The sequence below is a fragment of the Echinops telfairi genome, unplaced genomic scaffold (genome assembly GCF_000313985.2).
Source record: "Echinops telfairi isolate 266 unplaced genomic scaffold, ASM31398v2 ScPeMD7_3533;HRSCAF=4204_0, whole genome shotgun sequence".
Taxonomy (NCBI): domain Eukaryota; kingdom Metazoa; phylum Chordata; class Mammalia; order Afrosoricida; family Tenrecidae; genus Echinops; species Echinops telfairi.
The window spans coordinates 59642300-59665599 of NW_022107431.1; the positions used below are offsets into that span (position 1 = coordinate 59642300).

General features: G+C 38.7%; 1 protein-coding gene across 1 annotated transcript in view; it reads left to right on the forward strand.

The window, feature by feature from the left end:
* The window catches only part of RSPO3 (R-spondin 3), a 106308-nt gene that overhangs the window by 49960 nt on the left and 33048 nt on the right, over window positions 1-23300 (forward strand). The window contains exons 2-4 of the mRNA XM_004702055.2: window positions 1654-1845; window positions 4600-4746; window positions 9046-9243. Of these exons, the coding sequence (XP_004702112.1) occupies window positions 1654-1845; window positions 4600-4746; window positions 9046-9243 (537 nt within the window). The remainder of the gene's footprint in view (window positions 1-1653; window positions 1846-4599; window positions 4747-9045; window positions 9244-23300) is intronic.

Consider the following 23300-nt stretch of genomic DNA (forward strand, 5'->3'; position numbering starts at 1 on the left):
ATCAATATTCTGACAGTCAACATTGATAGTTCAATGATGACATTTGGACTCTATATACAGATCCATGAGTATATACACACACACACACAAACACACAGAAAGATCACTCAAAAAGTATTGTAATAAAAGTCATAGAAATATTTATTAAATGAAAACATAAACGTGTAAAACTATTGTTTCTTGACATGTCATCTGTCCGGATCTCAGCACCTCTGAATGCTGTTCATATCTTACTGGTAACCTTTCTCCAAAGAATTCCGTGCTCTCCAATTTATACCTCATCAAAATGACAGTTTTGACATCCTCAAGGAATTCAAATGTTCCTTTCAAATGTTCTTTGATTTGGGAGAATAAAAAGAAGTCTGAAGGGGCTAGGTCAGGGCTGTTGTGTGGACGAGCAAGGTTGTCTGAGGACATGCTCCACCACAGCTTGGAAGCACATTCGCTGTCGTGAGTCTGAAAACGCCCAGTGCAACTGCCTTGGCCCTTTCCTCCCCACTGCCATTTTCCGTTTTCTTAAAACTTCTTCCGAACAAGCTCCTATGTTCCTCCTCTGTCCTTTGGGAAGATGTACCAAGATTACCTCTTTGGGATCCCACAGAGCAGTCATCATATCTTTTCCGAGCTGACCTCCCTGCCTTGAATTTAACTGGCTCACCAGACCCCTTTGGAAGCTACGGTTTTGATTAGACCTTCTGTTTGAAGGCAACTTAACGAGACAAAGCCAAGTGTCTTACTGAGAAAACATGTCGGCAGTCCTTCACTGCTCGTGCAGATATGTTTAAGTATGTTTTGTTTGGAACAAACGCATGCATATATGAACTAGAACTGGAGGAGCAATACTGTCTTTGTGTGTGTGTGTGTGTATGTATCCAGTTGCTCTTTCAGGGCTTCAAATCAGTTCTAACCAGTTCAGTGATGGCCCATGGAGTGCAATATGAACAGACCTAGATGTTTAAAATCCAGTAAACAGAATGAGAACCAGAAAAGAGAGAGAAATTACAGCAAGAAGTCCTGCGATAGACTGAGAGACATGTAGTGAGCCCTTTCAGTAGGCTGATGCAGGAGACTGGATTGTTACCAGGACTGTGAAGAGTGACACACATTCAGAGCAGTGCAGTCAGCCACCAGCTCTGAACAGGGCACCGCTGTTTTGGATTCTGCTAGTCAAAAGATTGGGTTGGTACCTAAAGGACACGGTGCCCCTATTTTCTAAGAGGGAGGTCGTGTTTCTAGAAGGGCATCAAACCATATTTCTCCCCGTTCCAGGTATCATTCTGGTTCACCCATATTTTACAAATTCAGATCTGCTCCATTTTCACTGTGCCAGCCATGACCAAACTGGGAAGAGCCGATTCAAGGCCCAATTCTGATTCATAGCAACCCAGAGTAAATATGCCCCCAAAGGTTAGTGGTGGGTGTGAAAATCTAAAAGTAAATTCAGGGATTTATTCTTTTTCAGAAATTTAATAACTTTGAAATTAAAAACTATACATTTATTTTTCAGAAACTATAGGCCACAGACTAAAGAGGAGTGTGGGCAATCTCACCTCATCCATCTATTGCTACAATTGAAAGCTAATGACAGAAAGACTGCTCTTCAATGTCTGCATGTATGATTTCACTTGTGTCTTTTTACATTTGTCTCCCCAGTGCATCCTAATGTCAGTCAAGGCTGCCAAGGAGGCTGTGCAACGTGTTCAGATTACAATGGATGTTTGTCATGTAAGCCCAGACTATTTTTTGTTCTGGAAAGAATTGGCATGAAGCAGATTGGAGTGTGTCTCTCTTCATGCCCAAGTGGATATTATGGAATTCGATATCCAGATATAAATAAGTGTACAAGTAAGTGCCACACAAAATTAAAGCTTTATCTCATCCTTGGGAACTATTCCAGGTTGGAATGGCCTCTAACACATTTTTAATGTTCAATGTCAATTAAATTTGAGTTTATGAAAAAAATTCTAAATTCCCAATTTGAAATCAAATATTACTCCACTCAGGGTTCATGGAAATTTTAAAACATATTCCAAACCAAAAAGCTATAGAATTTGAGTTTTATACTTTCAGTTTGATCTTAAACAAATGACTAGATTTAGAGTCTCTTATTTTGCATTTTTGGGGGGTGCATAGTTTCGGAACATATTTTCACAGAAAAACCTTCGGTATTTTCATGTCTCAATTTCAAATCTTTGGAGGGACTAATTTGAAAAACTAGAAAGTAGATTAATATGTAAATGATGTGATTGTCACAAAGAGAGTGTTTTTATTCATAGTTTCATTGTAAAGTTTAATGTAGTTGAAGTAGAGTAAAAACGTTTTGACTTCAGCCTTCCAATTTAATTTCTCTTCTGGCAATCTAATGTATTTCATAAAGTTTTGTAGAGTAATGGTGTTTCTAATTATTTCCAACTCTTCGTTTAGAAAGACACATTAAACACATACATAAACCCAACATTTAATTCTTTTCATTTACTACAAATTTATCTAGAGTGGTGCACTGTGATGTCAACATTTTAGCATTTTAAAAACTAAAGAAGGCCAATGTACCCTAATTACCTGACCCTGACATTCTCTTCTCTGCACTGCACCCACCTTTCGGAGCTGCAAATTGAAATCTCCCAAACACCATATGTGGCCCTGCCTACTTCACCAGCCTCGTCTGCTGTACCTCACAGTCATCGGCTTTGCAACAGCCGAGCAAGTCTTCGAAGACAGTTCCGTGTTCAGACTTTGCGAGACTGTTCCTCATGGATGTCCCACACTTTGCGAGACTGTTCCTCATGGATGTCCCACACTTGCTGATCTGGCTGTTGGGAAAGCTTTTCTTCCACATATTTTCATTGACTGGCTCTTATTTTATTCAAGAATTTGCTTTAGGTCCCTTCCCTAGGGCCCAGGAATTCCCTGAAGATGTTATCCAAAATACCCAGATTCTTCCCATTACCAGTTATTGTCCATCTCCCTTTCCTGGCTCCCCTGCCCCCCCACTCCCCAGAGCACTGGTCACTCTGAACCAGAACTCCTGGTTTCGAACCAGTCTTATCCATGAACTCGGGCTAGTTTGCATAACTTTCGGAGACCTTCATCTCCTTATCTATAAAATGGGACTTTCTCTTTCAGATTGAAATTACTTGATATATAGTAAAACACTTGTGGCAATGCCTAATTTAGAAGCACCATATTAGGGTCAACTGTACTTACTGTTTGTTATGTCTCTCCATCTACAATATAAGCCTTATAAAGTCTTATCCCTATTTTGCACTGCTGTCTAACCAACGCCCCAATAAATAGGGTAGGTCAAAAAGTATGACCACGAGGGTTTCAATTCATATATGCACATATTTATTCCAAACCAATCATGCTTAAACATGTCTCTACATTCAGTGGGTGACTGCAGACCAATTCTTTCAGTAAGATCCTTATCTTAATCTCATTGTTATGCCTTTAAAAAAAAAAAGAGCCCAATCAAACCTGGGTCCCGAGGGGACCTGCTGGGTCAGTTAAAGTCAAGGCCGAGAGGGCAGCTCAGAGAGCTGTGGTGGCCGTTCGGTGGAACGCCAAAGGGGGTAATCTTGAGTTATGGAAGGACGCAGGATAGAGGCTTATCTGGAAGAAGTTTTAACAAAATTGAAAACAACACTGATGGGAAAAGTTGCACTGAAGAATTTCCCCCCCTATTGAGACAATGCACCTGCTCATTCTACTGGGCAGCAAGAACTGGCCTGGGAGAATGTAACTGGGAAAGATTACCCTATTCACCCCATAGCTCTAGCCTTTCCCCTGCGGGCTTTTTTTTTTTTTTTTTTTTGAGTTCCCAATGCTCAAAAAACACTTTAAAAAGGGACACATCTTGAGTAACTCAAAGATGCCAGAATTGCACGGTATACACCAGAGTACATGATCCTTTGAAGAAAGTTTAGAGAGATGGAATCATTGCCTTCAGACATATGCACATACCTAGATGTGGGATATGTCAAGTAACAATATTCACATTTTGAATAATTTTTGTTTTTAATGAAGGTTTCTATTATCTTGCAGCAATATTTTTTTATTTAGCTTCATAGCACCTGACATAAAGTGGGTAATTAAATGTTTGCTGAGTGAATGCGAAGATGTTGAGAACAGCACATTGGCAATCATCTGGATGGTGCAGGGCCGTGCGGGGTTCTGCTCTGTTGTGCACAGGCTGCTATGGGTCAGAGCCTCCTCGATGGCACTGAACAACAACAATTCTAGGAAATGCTATTAAAATTATGAAAAAGTCACTATCTTCATATCAATAAACGTTTGGTCCTATAAACTATCTTGGCATTACTTAAACTTTACTGTCATTGACCAGAACAAAACAAAACAACATTTTTTAAATCACAACCATCCCAGTCCTTTGGAAGTCATTGACTGATGTGCAGATATTGAATGATGGAGGCATTCTTAATTCAGTTTGGCAAAATATTGCTGAGCCCAAAATGTTTGCCACAAAACTTGCATATGCCTATGCTAGAAAAGTGTAAAACTAAGCTAAACGAAGTTTAATGAAATGCTAAAGTTAAATGAAGATGATGGAAAAATGGTTTCATTTTTCTTCTTCTCTCTTAGAATGCAAAGCAGACTGTGATACCTGTTTCAACAAAAATTTCTGCACAAAGTGTAAAAGTGGATTTTATTTACATCTTGGAAAGTGCCTCGACACGTGCCCTGAGGGGTTAGAAGCCAACAACCACACAATGGAGTGCATCAGTATTGGTGAGGAAGAACGCTGAGACGCGGGATGGATGAGAAACACCTAACTAAAATGACCATTCCGTTTCCCTGAAGGTGCCTCTCCAAGTCCAAGGCCCCAAGTGACCTTTACTAAGAGGCTTCCCTCTCCTTCTGGACAAAGATACCATCTGGGTGGTGTTCTCACCACTGTGCCCATCACAGTACAATTTAATATCCAGGGGGTTCCCTATTCTTTCTAGGGGCTCTGATGGCATACTGGGTTAAGCATCAGGCAGCGAGCAAACCATCTGATCAGCTAGTTAAACCCATTTGTCACTCCGTGGAGAAAGATGAGGCTGTCCGCTCCAGCAAAGACTAACACTCTCAGAAACACTAAGGAGACGCTCTGCTTGTGTGTTGTTCTTTTAATGATAATCATTTTGATTATTAGATCATTATAGATTTATATTATATCAATATTTCTTGAAGTTTTACTTCTAAAAGTCAATATTCATGGAAAAGTGGAATTAATAGATAATGGAATATTCCTATCAACGTTTTGCCACCCCCTCATATAGTACACAGTTAATCCCTTCTTCTGCTTCTATTTAGTAGATCTTACTCTTCCACAGCATTTCCACCTGGGGGCAAGAGTTTTACAACAAAACACTGAGGTTTCATCTTAAACTGTGTGATAAGAGGTCCAAAGCTGATGTAGTTAAAAAATCTCACATTTTTTTCTCCCCCATTTCCTCACTGAAATGTTGCACAGGTACTCAGGAATAAGAAAGATGTTGGAATTTACCCAAACTGACAGGCTGAGATGGTTCCAGGGTCTGATTCATTGGGGACTGAGTTTCGGGGAGGGGAGGTCCCTCGGAGAAGTTGCTTGTCTAAATAAGGGATCACAGTCAGGCTATATTTTCCTCCTTTGAAATGCTGTGCAACTACTACAGCCATGGGTTAGATGAACACTTGGGGAGCAGATGCTAACTCACATGGGAAAACAGCATACTAAATCTCAGAATCCCCTAGGCAAAAACTGCAAGAGCCTTTGATGCTATGCTGAAATTGGTATTGGCATCCAAATGCCCTCCTGATTCTGTACACGATAGTCTCCAAGACTCCCCTGGGGTCTCCCAGTCCAGAGCCAATTGAATCTACAGTGCTGGAGTGAAAACCCCAGAATGGTGGTCTAACCAGTTCACGTCCGCTGCAGAACTCTTATTTCTAAACAAACTTCTTAGTAAAATGAAATAAATAGATGGTGTTTTAAAGATAGCTCCCCAAACATCTGGAAAACAACAATTCTCAGACAGCACATGGTTCATTATGGTTGTCTTTTTTCTTTAGTCAAGAAAAACAACATAGAAACAAGGGAAAAGGTACATGAAAAGGCCCTTCAAGTTTGCTCATTTTATGTCCCAAAGGCTAATGATTATAGAGTTTCAAACAGTGATCTTCATGAAGTATTCAAAAACAGAAATTCAGAATGAGCTCCAGAAAGTTTGTGCAGGATCAGGACAGATGTTTATATTGGGTGTTTAAAGGTGCAGCAGTCAGTCATTGAAAAGTGATTTATCAGGCTCCGAGATCAAGTAGAAAGCAAATGTTTTGAGAATGATGATGGCAACGAATATACAACTGAGCTTGACACAATGGATGGATGGATGGATTGTGATAAGAGCTGTATGAGTCCCCAATAAAATGATTTTTTTAAAGAAAGGTAATTTATCTTAAATGCATCAATGTTTTTCTATCTGAGAGTGCAATTAGCACTTGGTGCCATTAGGTTTATTTACAGCCTTGAGAAAATAGTTAGATTTAAGAAAAAAGGCTATCTACTTGGTGAAAAATTATCCAGTACAAACCCTATAGATCACCAGTCTGGGTCCATTGTACATGAAGGTCACCTTGGGTCAGGGGTCAACTAGACGATAGTTAACAACAGCAACATGCCTGAAAGTTGACTGGTGATTTACAAACGTACTGAAACAAAGACTATTTCTTAACACACTTAAATTTAAATTAGCACTGTAAAGGTCATTTATTGAATCTGGTTCAAATTGACCTAGGCCACAAAAGTAGGGCCAACTTCTGTTAGGGTGGGCGCTGTAGGGTTACTTCATGTCTCTGATTGCATATAAGTCTGGCCTACAGACATTCCATTTACTATGGCCTTGGCCCAGTATTGCAGGAAAAATAATGACTTGCTTCCTTATAGCAAAAGAGCAGTAAAGCTTGTTTCTTTAGCAAATGCAGAAAGCAGAAGCTGGAGAGCTGACAGACAACCCGGAGAGCAGTGACTGTCAGCCCTGTAACGGAGTGTATCCAGACGAATGCTCCCCAATGTGCACCCAACTAGTTGAAGAATCTATCTACTTTTGCTTAAATTGACACTCTATCACTTGTCTCCTACCTAGATTTCAAATTATAAGAAAACACCATAGATAGAGAAAATGTTGCCTTGATGGAGACTTAGGACCAACAACATAAACCACAATATCTACTGCATTCAATTTCCTAGACAAGCATGTTCACGTCACTGTGTGCCTTCAATGTTTTCTTATTTTCCGCATTGTCTTTCTGTCGTCTCGTAGCTCCTGGGGAGTTTGACTTACGGAGGTAGTGACAGATCTAAACACTGTGGAGCATATGACACAACCTACTTATACTCCCTCTGGAGCCATGAGCTCGGTCAACAAGAGTTAAAGCAGAAGAATATTGGTGGTGTAGCATCCAACTCAATTTTCATCCCAATTCAGAAATCCCTTTGGCAGCATTCCAAAGTAATGATCAAACACTACGTGACCACTCCCGGGGATTAGGAGCTCATTGCTCTCCGAGACGCTTGCTCCATTAGGGGAATCGCTAGACAGTTAGGTGTTCCTAATACCAGCGATGAGATAAATAGAGCAGTTGAGTAGATCTGTTTTGCCTTGTTTGTTAAATTAACTGGAGATAGTTTAAATCAACCTTTTTTGTTTTCTTCGGTATTTGTTCTAAAGCATTAATTTATTTGTAGAAATAGCTTTTGGACATTAACATTGTAGGTTCATTCTACGCTATTTCTGTCTTGTTGAGGGCAAAAATGTGCTATAAAACCAATACTGAAAATATTAATACATAAAGATTTAGGAAGACAAAGTTCTTTTTAAAAAATTTTCAGGAAAAGTTCATCTTCGAAACCACTTTGTCAAGTTAACTCTAGCAGTAGCATATCTGCTGAAATTGACTCAGCCTCTATCTAAAATCTATGCTGATAGGTCTAAACCACCTCCATAACAAATGACAATATTTATGGGACCAATAGTACATGAAGCAAAAAGTAAAAAAGGATGTGAATTAATAAGAGGCCAAAGAAATGTATGTGAGTTTTTGTTATTGTTGTTGTTTTTTGTTTTGCTCAGTATTTCTCTAGTATACAGGTTCTCAAAATATGTTCCCAGTACCTACAAATTGGTATCCTGTGCATTGTTTGAAATGAAAACTCCCAGACCACTAAATCAGAAACTCTGGGGGGTTCAGCCCAGCATTTAGGGATTTTTAAAAATCATTTTATTGGGGGCTCGTACAGCTCTTATCACAGTCCATACATCCATCCATTGTGTCCAGCACTTTTGTACATGTGCTGCCATTACCATTTTCAAAATATTTTCTACTTGGGCCCTTGGTGTCAACTCCTCATTTTTAAGTTTTTTTAACCCAGCATTCATTTTTTTAACTCAACCTCCAGAGGATTCTAAAAAAAGGACCTCTGGTAGCCTAGTGGGTTACATGATGGGCTGCAGTTCTCTTACCAGTTCTTCACAGGATCCAATTAGTAGTTTAAGCTGCAAAATGCTCTGGAATTTATAACCAAAACCAGTCACTGCCATTGAGTTTATTCCAACCCATAGTGACCCTATTGAGCTAAATAGAACTGCTCCTGCCGGGTTCGAGACCGTAATCCTTTAGGGGAGTAGGTGCCCCGACTTTCCCCTTCTGGGTGGCTGGTGGTTTCGAACCGCATATCTTGCAGTTAGCAGCCCAACATATACCCACTACACCACCAGGGGTCCTGTGGAACTTAAAAACCATTGGTCAATCGTGAGTACTTATGTGACTGAATTAATCCAATGTTGGGGAAAAAAAGTAAGCCCAATACAAGAATGAATTTACCTGGTAATATAGAACTAAAACATTGGAAACATTCTTTGCTTGCCTTTATCTTTTTTATTTGTAAAGCCATCTTGCCCAACTTCGATCCATAGCATTTCTGTTCTTATTTGGGAGAGTATGGATGTAAAAGAAAACCTTTTGTGTATGCAACAATAGTGAAAGTGGTTTCTGCCGTTTCAGTGCACTGTGAGGCCAGTGAATGGGGTCCTTGGAGCCCTTGCACGAAGAAAGGAAAAACATGTGGTTTCAAAAGAGGGACTGAGACACGAGTCCGAGAAATCATGCAGCATCCTTCAGCCAAGGGGAACCTGTGTCCACCCACCAGTGAGACAAGGAAGTGTACAGTGCAAAGAAAGAAGTGTCCAAAAGGAGAACGAGGTACAGCCATGCTAACAAAATGCACTCGCTCGGATCCTTGTGATTGGAAGTTTAAGTTCATTGTACTGCTGGGGAAACTTTTCGCATTATCATTTGTGTCAAAAACCCTAAAATGTCTACCAAATAATATGCCAGCTATCAATTAAACAGTATATACATGGTAGTTTTAAAACATATAGCCAAATCTCAGAACTATAAACGGCCACGAGAGAGTGTTAATTAAGTTCTAACAAGGTTGAGTTGTACTATGTAGACAATTAAGCCATTATGATTCTGAACATTCGCTTTCCTAGTACCTAGAAAATTTTCACAGAAGTCTCAAAAAGCCCTGAAACCAATGCTATTTGATACAAGCCCATGGTGGCCATCAACTTACTCTTTTCCTTGTTACCTACAAACCAAAATAGGGAAATAATTTGCAAGCTTTTGGTAGATAAACATATTTTATGGATCACATAGAATTTTTAAAATATTTAAGTAGACATATATTTAATACTAGCTTTACATTTGAAATAAGTGACCAAAGACATATTTTTATAATATAATACATTCACTAATGACATTCTACTCTCAGATATCCTTAATTTTAAAAAGCATTTAAAATTCCCAAGACAAAATGTATTACATTTCATATTTACATGGCATCTTTTAGATCAATATTAAATAACTGTATCAGAGCCTGGTTCCTAAGTTGTAAAATTGACAAGGAGAAAAACACCCTTATTATGCTGCTCAAGGATGATCCGATTTCCATTTGAGAGAACCACAGTTGTTAACCAGTAAAATACAATTTTTAAATCTTTAAATCTCATTTCTATGTCTTTTACATTACTGTTTCCAGCACTGCTACCTAGGAATATGCTTGCAGCTTCATATAACTACTGTCAGTTGTCCGGTGACAACATAATTATCTTCTCAATTCACTGTACCTTGGAGGAAGTTGCGCTGCCTCTGTAGTTGAACTTCCTGAACATCATTCATCCATTCGACATAGTTTGACAGAAATTTTATTTTATGCCACACATAGTGCTAAACCTTGGGGATATTCAGAATGAGTACTGTACTATCACTACACTAAAATATCAAGACATTTAGGCCGAACATCATAATATCCCACAGCTTTGGGGATTATAGACATGCAAAGAATGAGAACACAGAAGAAAGTGCTATGCAAACTTGAACATTATCATCCAAGAAACAATTGGACTCATCAGTGCTTTTGAAAAGCGTGCTTTCACAAAAAGAATTCTCAATCTCCAGAAGGTGTAGACGGGACTTTCTACTCCTGGAAAAAGTTACAGTCTCAGAAACTCACAGATGGAGTTCTACCCTGTACTATAGGGTCACTATGTATAGAGCTGGTTGTTGCCATTAATAACCAAGTAGTTAATGTGATGAAATTCTTGAAGGCAAGGGTCATTTTAAGAACTTCAAGGTTTTGTAAATTTGTAAGATGTTTTGATTAAGATTTAGTTTGAGGAATGAAAGTTGGCTTGTGAAAAAGGTCTTTCTGGCATTTGTTACCAATTAATTTAAAACATCTTAGATTTTAAAAGTTGGATTTGGAAATCAAATATTTCATCACTCTACTTGTTGGTATGTTCCCATAGTCGTACATTTACTTGTGTTTACTAAAATTTTTTTTGGAAATTTAATGACTTACAGGTGGCCTTTGTTCATTTTAATCTTTCTACAAATATTCTACATGGTGAATTAGTTTTCAGTACATTTTGCTTTTGATGTAAGTGCAAAAAGCTTACAGTAGAAAAACGATAATGCTAATTACATTGTTTTTTGAGAATGTGGTCTTTTCTAATATTTGATTTAAATATTAATATTGAAAATAAGTTATTAAGACTACTAACTGATGAGATAAAAAATGGTGAAAGTTTAAAATACACCCACTCTTCACTTGTCTACATGGTTATGCTTCAGAGACCAGATAATTATACAAAATTTGGCCCTATGGAAAAATGGAGGATGGTTACATTAGATCACAAATCACGACCCCATTACATAATATACAAACTTCATTATTATATAACTTCCAACAAACTGACAGCCCCTCCTTAGCCAGGTTGACACATAAACTTAGGCAGCATCACTCTCAGCTTTCACCTCAACATTCATTACCACCAAATGTATGTGGTTAATGTTCGAAATATTTGGATAGTAGAAATTTTACCATCATAGTCAACTAGCCTGGAAACATAAACTTTGAAGAAACTTACCTTTATCTCTATGCTTTATTTCCCTTAGTACTCTTAAAACTTGTCTGAATATTAACTTTTCAAAGCTATTCAAAAATGAAGAAACCAAGTAGAATGTGATTATAACCACTGGACATTGCCTATACTGAATATTACATCATAATACTAACATTATCTCTTTTGAAATACGAAAGAACAAAAAAATCAGCCATTGTTTTTAAAGAATTTATTATCTAAATGGCAAGAAGCACAAATAGAAAGAAATGAATTTTCAAGACTGAATTAAAGACATGACTTTGGTTTTTCTTTATGATTTTTTTATGAGTTAACATTGTTATTTCAACTAAGATATGCCTTAGAAATCTTAGGCAGCCTTAAAGATAAACATAGTAAAGTGAAATAGGTGATGTCTCCTACTGCTACTCGTGCCACTGGGGGTTAGAGGTTAAGTTCCTTAAGGTCAGTGGTTCAAACTCACTAGCAGTTTCATGAGAAAAAGATGAAGCTGTCTGCTCCAGTAAAGAGTTCCAGCCTCCACAGGGTCAGTACAAGCCAGAATCCACTAGATATCAGTTGATTATTGTAAGAGCTTCCAGCTTGACCCTATCTCAAAATGCTAACAGATAGACTACTATGACATATACATGGAAAAATTCTGAAATTCCATTTTCTGCAAGCTTTTTGAAGTCCCTTGTATATTAAAACAACATATTAAAATAGACTTTAAAAAAGAGAAAATGCATTTTCAGTGGTTAGCAGTATAATTTTATTTTAATTGTTTTGATGTACTGCATGTAATCATGTAAAAAAGGGAAGTTAAACAGGGCAGGGAGATAGATATGTGTGTGCCGGCATTTAATGCAAAAGGGTTTTGCTTTGCTTTTCTGGGGAGGGGTCAGTCATTAAAAATGTGTTGCATTCATTTGTACATTAATTGAAGAGAATTTGCTATGTATGTTGAGTTTTTCATGTGGTGATTCATAAAGAATGGACATTTTCCTCTTTGGTTAAATGCATAAAGGTTTGACTCAGTTCAATTCTGCTCCCAAGTGCTCCACTCCTATTCTGACATTAATACACATGCATTACCACCTGAGATGGGTCAGAAATCACCGATTAAAGAGCACAGGTCTCTAGACTTCCAGGTTTGTCCAAGACTTCAGATACCAGCCACAACCTTGACACATCACCAGACATCTCCACTTCTTATCTGCTATCTACAAATGCAGAAGTTCCCTCTACTCTCTTCTCACCTGCTAGCTGCTACAACTGCCTCAGATTTGATAATTTGTTAGAATAACTTACAGAATTCATGGAAAGTGCTATATTTATGATTACAGCTTTATTATAAAGAATGCAAATTAGGATCGGTACAAAGAAAAGACTCACAGCATGAGGTCTGGAAGGGAGCTTCCATGTTTTAAAAAGATCTTGTTCCCTCCAAAAAAGTTGTATTCATCATCCACTAAGCCCATGGAAACTCAATGTGCAGAGCTTCTATTGCAGGTCTTATGTAATTCAAGTTCCAGCCCTATTCCCATGAGGCCAGCTATCACAAGGTCTACATCAGGAGGTCCCTATCACAAGATCGATAACGCGTAACACTACAAAGCTTTCTGGTCTACTCAACCCTTGCCCCACATGCGTTACCTCACACTGGACTCCTCATCAAAGACACTCCAGTCCTGGGATAACATCCAAGGTTCTAGAGTATATCCCTCAGAAACCAAGGACAAGGGCTAAATCCTTTGGATAAAGTTAAATTCTTCTTTTTTTCCCCCAAAACTAATTTATTGGGACTTAATACAGGTATCATATCATTCCATAGTTCAATCACATCAAGCAATATTGTACAATTGCTACCATAATCAGTTTCAACACATTCTTATCCTTCTTGAACTCCTTGACATCAGCTCCCTTTACACCCCCCCCACCTCTCACCCCACCTCACCCCACCCCCACACCACCACCCCCACTATATCCCCTATAAACTATTATTCTACTTGCTGTCCCAATGGGTTCAACAATTCTAGATTTCATATACTGATAAACAGAAAAGTAATACCAAAAATTCAAGAAAGTGACCCCCAATGATATACACATCTGAGATAAACCCCCATATGAACAAACAAAATAAAAATATACAGTAAATGTTTCAAACCAGATCAGGCCTAAGGTGCATGGGTGCGGGGTGGGGGTGGTGTGGGTCAACTGACAAGGTTTTAACCATTCCCATCAGGTTCATCTTTTTGGTCTTCTATAGTGATCTCTCCTATGCACTCTGTTTAGTAACCACTTTCCTCCCTTCTATTATGGATAGAGGGAAATCACCAGAGGCTTATTTCCTATGTAGATCCCACAAATGTATTTTGGGCTCCCACTTAAAGTTAAATTCTTTAGCACACAGGTATGTTCTAGGCATAGAAAAGAGAAAGAACAGGGTCATGGGGAAAATGGGGTTGGGGGGGTGGGTGTTGTCTACTTTCCTGGCCTTGAAAATAACTAGCAACCATTTTAACAAAGAGAGAAAAGAATCCACTGAAAAGGAAAGCAATAAAATGTCTGGAAACATATCCAGGGAAGAAACAGGTGTGAATTGTTACATGAGGGCATTACTTTGTATTCGTTATGGGTCAGTTCCTGTGCCTACCCAAAATTTAATAAAATTAAAACATCCAATTTTATATAAAGGAAGAGTGTTATTTACTGTCATATATTATTAATTATGCTATGAAATGTATATTTATATATGTAAATATGTGTATATATGTATGAACATACATAATGTTGTCCTTTCATATTATATTTAAAATTATAGTAAGATTCATTTCAGGAAATCAAACAAATGAAAAAATACCAACATATCTCCTTTGTAGTTAGATGTTCTCCTCTATCAGTTAACTTAGAATGTTATAGCTATTCCAGTGCTCTAGAATTGAACATTTTTTACCAAAGCAAAAACCAAACTCACTGCCATTTAGTCAATGCTGACCCTGGCAGCCCTAGAGGATGGGTAAAAAGCCCCATCTTTCTCCCAATTTTTTTACAGGAAGGATTTCTATTAAATATTCAATTTCAAAACAAAACATTTAGCTAAGCTTCCCAGAACAATTCATCAAAATTAAAATATATGGATCCATTTGCTCAAAATTGTAGGATGCCATCTGGCTTAGAATATTTGCATGATACCTTATCCCCACCTCCTCCTTGTGGGAGAAGACCAGCTGGCCTCCAAACACTCATCCTTTGAAAGCTGTGGGTACTGGAAGCTTCCTACGCTTTCCCTACATGGGCACCTTTCCACATAAGTCTGAGAAAAAACAACGAAGTATAAAATTAAGATTATAAGGTGTTTGAGACTGTGCTTTTCAATTACCAGGCATTTAGCTCCACTTAAGGACATCTTTTCTTTTCTTTTGTAAGGACATCTTTGATGTCACAATGCCTTGGGGAGAAAGGGTGACACTCGGATGTAGGGGATAAAAAACAAAAAACCAAGCCCCCTACCATTGAGTTGATTCCAACACATAGCGACCCTATAGGGCAGAGTAGACCTGCCCCTTTTAGTCTGACTGGGGTAGACAGCCTCATCTTTCTCCCATGGAACAGCTGGTGGGTTCAAACCATGAACCCTGTGGTTAGCAGTACAGTGAATAGCTAACTAACTATAAAGTCAACAGTTCTTACCCACCAATCACTGCATGGGAGAAAGAGGAGGCTTCTTACTCCTCTAAAGAGTTACAGTCTTGGAAACCACAGGGACAGTTCTACCCTGTTCTATATGGTCACTAGGAATTGGAATCAACAGCAAAGAGGGGATAGAAACTAGGATTGTTCCTACAATAACCTACAATTAATTCGTAGGCTGAACTTAAACCAAACTAAACCCATTGCCATTGAGCCGGTGGTAGCTCCAAGCAACACATACAGCAGAGAAGAACCATCCCATATTGTTTTCAAGACTGTGAATATTTCTATAAAAACAATGCCCAATCTTTGTCCCACATTATCTTGTGGGTTTAAACTACTAGCCTTTCTTTTAGCAGCCAGACATTTGGCCACAGGACAAGCACTATATGAACAGACTCGGGCAACAAAAATGATCTATTTATAGTCTGAAGATGAGAAATTGTGTTAGTCTTGGTAGACTAGAGAAACAAATCCATGGACACACATATGTGTACAGATAGGAACTGGAAACACAGGAAATCCAGGGTGGATGATCCCTTCAGGACCAGTGGTGTGAGTGGTGATACTGGGAGGGTAGACGGAGAGTGGTTTGGAAAGAGGGAACCGGTTACAAGGATCTATATATAACCTCCTCCCTGGGGGACGGACAACAGAAAAGTAGGTGAAGGGAGACATCGGACAGGGCAAGATATGACAAAATAATGATTGATAAATTATCAAGGGCTCATGAGGGAGGGGGGAGGAGGGAGGGAGGGGAAAAATGAGGACCTGATGCTGGGGGCTTAAGTGGAGAGCAAATGTTTTGAGAATGATGAGGGCAATGAATGTACAAATGTGCTTTACACAATTGATGTATGTATGGATTGTGATAAGAGTCGTATAAGCCCCTAATAAAATGATTAAAAAAAAGAGAGAGAGAGAAGCTGATACCAAGGGCTCAAGTATTAAGAAAATGTTTTGAAAATGATGACGACAACAAATACACTAATGTGCTTGATATAATTGATGTATGGATTATTTTAAGAGCTGTAAGAGCCCCAGATAAAATGATTTATTAAACAAATGAAAAAAGAAAAAAAAAAGAAAGAGATTTATATACAAGAGCAATTGAACATTGAGAAAATATCCCAGCCTAGTCCAGATCAAGTCCATAAGTCCGATATTAGCCCATATGTCTGATACCAATCGATAAAGTCCTCTTCAGACTCACGAGACACATGCAATGACACCGAATGTAGAAGATCACAGGCCAGTGGGTAGAAAGTCTTTGGATCCAGTGGCATTGGAAACATCTCAGCGCTGGCAAGGTTCTCTGCATGGTGTCTCCAGCAACCAGGGCTGCATCAGGGTGGGTCCATGTGTCTTGCCAGCTGCTATGTCTCCCAGGGTGGGAGCAGAGAGTCTCCACCTCCCAGGAGGAAATACCGGAATTCCCAGAATTCTTAAGGAAAGGCTATGCCCACATTGAAGCCTCATTGGCTATGACCTGATGGACAGACTAGACTCCACTCCTACACTCTTAATCCTCAAATTGACAAACAATTATATATCTACCACAGAAATCCTGGTATAAATGCTTTGATCTCCCTTTGCTCTCCCTGGTGTAGGCCTAGCCATCCATCCCAAAATAAGACTACTCTGAGGAGGATCCTGCTTCTAATGATAGGCTGACTATAGTGGGAAATATTGATAGGAAAGGTTCAATGGTGGAACAAAGGTGAAAATATTGCTAATCAGTGTATAAGCAGAGATCCATTTGTACTAATATTTTTAAAGTTAAAATATTCCAGTGATATACAAAAATATCCGTCCATATTCACAACTTCCAAGAAAAGTAGTCCATTGCAGTCTACAACACTCCTTGTTTGAAAAGAAGTCATTTTCTAAATGTAGATTCAAAAAACCCCTAACGATTGCTGTTAAGTTGATTCTGATTTATGGATACTTCACAAATGTCAGAGTAGAAATTCTTCATCGGGTTGTCTTGGCTATAGTTTTTCTGAAAACATCACTGAGCCGTTCTTCCATCACACCACTGGGTGGCTCAGAATTGCCAACTTTCAGTAGTTGGCACACTGGGTGTGTTGGAATTGACAAGTTTTAGAAAATAGTCGAGTACAAGCATTGATTGCAGACATAAAGGTATACAGTCCACCACTGAAAAACCCAGCCTAATATCCTCAATGAAGTTGTCTGCCAATTATCCAGTTACTACTTAGCTTTCGCTTCACCAAGATGAATGATGTGCTTAAAGCCATCTATTTTTAAGACTCTCCTAATTATCTGCTCATGGAGAAGTCAGAATCAACTCAACAACAAATCGTTTTCTGTTGCTTGGTTTTTAATCACCTGTTTGGTTGAACTATACAAAATCAGCATTTTGATAACTTTCAGATGGTTGAATGTTTGCGATTTTATATGGGTCTCCCTAATACTTCATCTCCTAAATTTATAAATAAACACCATTTCTAATATGATTGTTACTGATTGAACGATTACAGTTTGTATATGCCACCCCTATTTTAATTATTAGACTTGTAGTAGTGGACAAACATATATACTTCTGCCTTTGAATGAGTGTTCAGTTGTTCGGTGCTGTTCAGTTCGTTTAGGCTCTTAGCAACATCATGTGACAGAGTGGAATTGCTCTGGAGGTTTTTCTAGGCTGTAATCATTACAAGAGCAGGTTACCAGGTTGTTCTCCTGTGGAGCCACTAGATGGATTTAAACAAATTTTCAGATAGCAGATGAGTGCTTAACCACAGGGCCACTAGAACTCTACATTAGTACTGGAGCCCTGGTAGCAGGGTGGTTAAGCACTTGGCTGTTAACTGAAAGGTGAGTGGTTTGAACCCACTAGCTGCTCCACTGGAGATAGGCTGCTCTCATAGAGATTTACAACTTAAAGCCGGTGGTTCTAGTTCTATCCTACTGGAGCACAATGCTTTGGAATCAACTTAGTGGTAATCGGTTTGGTTTAAGGCAATACTGTTCTTTAAGATCAAGGATTGCAACCTTTAATATGGATTACAATTGAATGCAAAGAAAACAAAAATCCTCGCAACTGGACCAGTCAGAAACATCATAAGTGGAGAAACAATTGACGTTCTTAAGGATTTTGTCTTCCTTAGATACTAAATCAATGCCCATGGAAGCAGCAGTCAAGAGATCAAAGAACACATTGCATTGGGTAAACCTGCTGCACAAGACCTCTATAGAGTATTGAAAAGCAAGGGTCTACTTTGGGGACTAAGGTGCACCTAACCCAAGTCATGGTATACTCCATTGCATTATATGCATGTGAAAGTTGGACATCAGATAGAAAAGACCAAAGAAACATTGATGCGTTTGAACAACGGTATTTATGAAGCACATCAAAAGTATCACAGACTTCCAAAAAAACTATCAGATCTGTCTTGGAAGAAGGAAAATCAAATGCTCCGAAGAGGCTTTGTCTCACATACTTTGGACATGTTGTCAGAAGAGACCCATCCCTGGAAAAGCACCTAATTCTTGGAAAAGTAGAGGAGAAATGAAAAAGAGGAAAGCTCTCAATGAGATGGATTGACACTGTAGCTGCAGCGATGAGCTCCTGTGTAAGAACAATAGTCGGGATGGCATCAGACTGAGCAGTGTTTCATTTTGTCGTACATCGAGTCACTGTGCTGTGGAACTGACTCGACGTCACCTAACAACAGCATTTAATTCTTGACACAGTCAAATCAACTTACAAGGCCACTGGACATGCGTCAGAATGTATTACTCACATAGCTTCAGAGACAGGACCTAATCCCTCTCTGTTCCCTCTTGAGTTGTTATTTCAACAGCAGAGTCTTGGCAAAGAGTCTCTGTAATAATTTGTGAATTGAAAAACACACCAAGATCATTAGACATGCAGTTGATCTCTATATAATAATGGAGCCTAAGAACCACACCTAGCACCTGGATATATGTAGAAAAGCATTAAAATAGAGGTAGATTAACACATAGAAGTAGAAATGATATGTTTTCTTGCTTGGAACACATTTTACTATCCAATTGTGTGGTTAACTTCTCAAGGTTATAGAAAAATATCTGCAGAATGTAAAAATCCTTTTTGTTTACATGCCTAGGTATTAGACTGTTCTTCACTACTCAGCCATTGGTGCTGATCTCTTTACAACCAAATTGCTTATCGTGTTGTTCCCTAAGACTTGGGGGACATCATTCATAGTTGTAAAGATACATTCAAAGAAATATGTAAGTCTTACTATGATCTGTGCACTTCCTTCTAAATAACTTCTCCGCTACATTTATGTGTACCTCAGCATCCTTATTATAAAACAGCCAATCTAATTCATGCCCTTGGAAAATGCCGATGCTGTCTAAGATTGATTTTTGTGATGTCTATCAGTACCATGCTTTTTCACTCATTGATGTGTGTAACATAATTCACTGTGGTCCAGTTATTGAACAGCGTGATAGCTGTAGAGCACATCATATATACAATGATTTTGTCAGTTTTTGCTACTTAATAAATAGCTCCAAGACATAAAGACTCCAGACAGCATTTATTTCACATCTTGAGGGTGGGCAAGTTGAACTTGGGTCCATCCAGTGACTCTGATGCTGGGTGGGATCCTCGTGTGTTTGGCTGGCTGAGGACTAGGGAAATTTTGTCATTTTTCCATCATCATGGTATCTATGTGTCCAGAGTTCAGAGAAGGCGAGGGGAAGCAATTCCTCTGGAGGCTAGGCACCAGCCAAACACAAAGCTACTCCCAATTTTTTAACCTGTGCACATTGCAAGATCAACCCTGATTCAAGAGGTGACGCAATATAGACAAGTGTTCATTTGTGTGAAAGAGAAGACAGCATTCTCCACAAGGGAGAAGAGCAATAGGGGAGGTGTGAGGCACATAGGGCAAGCTACTGGATGGTTTGATGAGCAGTTTTAAGTTGTTGAATACAAAACTGATTATCTGAAATATAAACCCCCAACTAATTCACAATTGAAAGTTTAAAAAGTTTAAACAAACAAGTGTTGAAGCAGTAGACTTTTTTTTCCATTTGGAAGAAGCCACAGTTACTTTGCAAGGGGGCATGCATATAAAGGGAAGAGTAGAAAATTCCAACCAATTTTCCAATCTACCACAGAAGTCTTAAAAGAGTTTGATTGTTCATTCATTGAATAAGTTTCTACTAAGGGACTGTTTCTTCCTTTGAAAAAGTACAGTCAATTTTTACAAGTATATTTTGTTTTAAGATCTGTAAGAGCTCCCCTCCATAATATGATTAATAATAATAAAAATAAAATAAAAACCAAAATTACAGTCAAATGGTTGATACAAGGAGATGTGTTATATAGAAGATCAACTCTATTGTACATTCCAATCTGTAATGAATAAACTAGGAACAGTGAAAAGGGGGTAGACCAAGATAAATCCATACATTCAACAGATATTTAATAAGTACTAGCAATGAAGCAGGCATTCTTAGAGCTTGGGATACATCAATGAATAAAGAGAGAAAAATCCCTGCCACCATGAATCTTACATTCTAGATGTTGGCATCATGATGTATGTATACAAGTCCAAGAGTAATGACCAATAATGATCAGCTCACTTATAGCATGTATCTGGATTGCAAGTTTTGAACTATGTGATGTGCTCCATCAGTAGCTCAGCCTCCATTAAATCTCCTAGTGGGATACAGCTCTGTTGACTTCATTATAGTCTGCTAGCAACATTTACAGAGATACCTGTTTACATTGACATAGATAAAATATCTCTGCCTACTTTTTGTTGATCTCAAGGCTATCGACATGTACGTGTGTGTATAATATTTCCCTTTGACTCTCATTTTGATTTAGTAGTATGTATTTGTAAGATGACTAAATAGGGTTAAAGGAACAGCTTGTGACTGTGGAACAGAGCTGAGTGAACTGGCCTTTTGGAGAAATGACCCTACAACTTTGGCTTCATTTTCAGCCTCTTCTAGCCAGCTGAGATCCCTGCCAATTAAGAGGGTTCCCTAGGGAGAGACCTTCAGAGTATCAGCATAAATTTAAATTCTGAACCCCCAAATATAGTTTCCAAAAGGGCCTTCTTGTGCTTTGCTAATTACATAGTAACATTTTTCCAACAAAAAAAATACACTTTCTCCTTTCATGCTGCTGTCCTCCCTCCCAGCACCTGAACCCAGGAACCCCTTGAAACTGTTGGTGCCGCCGACCTCTCCTGGGCAGAGCACACAGCCTGCATGTGAAGGCAAAAGAGGGTTATTCTTTACGTAGATCAGTATCTTCTCTTTCGCCTACTCCAACTACTTCTTCACAGCAGCGTTACAGACGAACTTTGCCGATTGCTCAAATCTGACGAAAGGCATAGCTCTGGCCCGTGGGCTTCTCAAGCAGTGAGACCAAAGTAGTACAAGGCCATTAAAGCAAAAACCTTCCCAACTTGTTTACATTAAAACCGTGTCATTTTTATCAGCACAAATGGGAAAGTACCAAGAATAAGTTTTCTCTCTTTCAGTGTCCATTCAATTTCAGGAAAGAAAAACTCAAATTGGCCCAGCATAAGTCACTTCTCAAGTCCATAAACCAAGTTCAGTGGCAGGGGAATTAGGAACTGTTACTGGTATGCCTAAGTCTTAGGTCTACCATTGAAGCCAAGGGACAAGTGGGCCATTCGGAATAGCCAACGTACTGTAAAATATACTAGGCGGACAGAATTGTCTTGTAAAACATATGCTTTAGACTTGGTACATTCGAAAGAAACAAAATCAAAACTTTTTTTTTAGGGCATCATTTACACCAGTGGTTTCTGTCAACCCCAAAATAAACAAACAAAAACACTGCCACAGGAGATTCTGACTTACACAGAATGGATGGAATGGCAGTGTTTGTTGTTATTGTCCTTGAGTTTCTAGAATTTACCAAGTCTAAAGCATATGTTCTACATAATTCCTAATGTTTATGAAAAAAATCTAAGTGAGAAGATATAACCAAACTGTTTCTCTATTTGTTCACATTGAACAGTCATGTTTATTTTAACAACTACCTTTTGACTGATTTCACTAGATTTTTAAAAATGCATTTTTATGTGAGTAAATTAGTTTTGAAATGGATAGAAAAAGAATCCATTATTGTATGAAAGGTTTCTGGGATTGATTTGTGCGGGCTTAAGTCAAGACACGTCCATATCGACTTCTTGCTGTTGAGTGTTCTGTGTGAACTGCGCCAGTGTGGGTAATGACCTTGTGCTTGATAATGGACCAGGCCACTGAAACTTTAAAATTAACTCAAACCCAATCACTGAACTCTTGTGTTTACACTGTTTATACACCATCCGGTCATAACTCTAGCCTCTGTGAAGCCAGGCTGCCATAATTGAGAAATCTTCCTTGTCAGGGTTTTTTTTTGTTTATTTGTTATTTCTGCTAGGAAAGCCTGCTCTCCCTAGTTGTGCAAAGGATCAGAAGCGTTTCTGAGTAGAGTCCAACTACCCCTTCTGTCTCACTGCAAAACATGCACATTTTAAACTGATGTACTCCTCTTTCTTTTACGTTACATGGTCTCTAATATCGGGAAGCACAATACTACTTACCTTTCACGGACTTTTTATTTATTTTTATTTCAGTAGGTTCAGATTTTAGGCAAGGAAATAACATACTAAACTCGCACTTGGGAAATATCATTAATAACTCATTCCAAAAAAGTAAAACAGATATGGAAATGTATGTGTCCTTAGGTTCAGCAAGATATCTAATGAATTGTAGGTGAAAACGTCATTGACCTAGTATATAACAATAATAAACTAGTTTTCCATCCAGCAATTATCAAATAGACAAGAGCCCAAACTAGTTCCTGACACATCATTCCCAACTCACAGCGACCTCGTGGTGTGCAGAATAAAGCTGCCTTTCGTAGGTACTGCATGTCTGTCACCTTTCAGGAGCAGATCACCAGGCCTTTCTTCTGAGGCAACTGGGAACTGCCAATCGTTTAGTCAGTTCTGATATCAGAAGTTAAAAACAAAACTGATACATCATAATGTTTAGAACAGGGGCTCTCAAGGCACACTGTTATTTTCAGTGCTCTGTTGTGCTTCTTACCAGCTCTAGAACTTTCGTGGGTGGGCATCAGACTGCTAACTGCAGGTCAGTAGCTCGAAA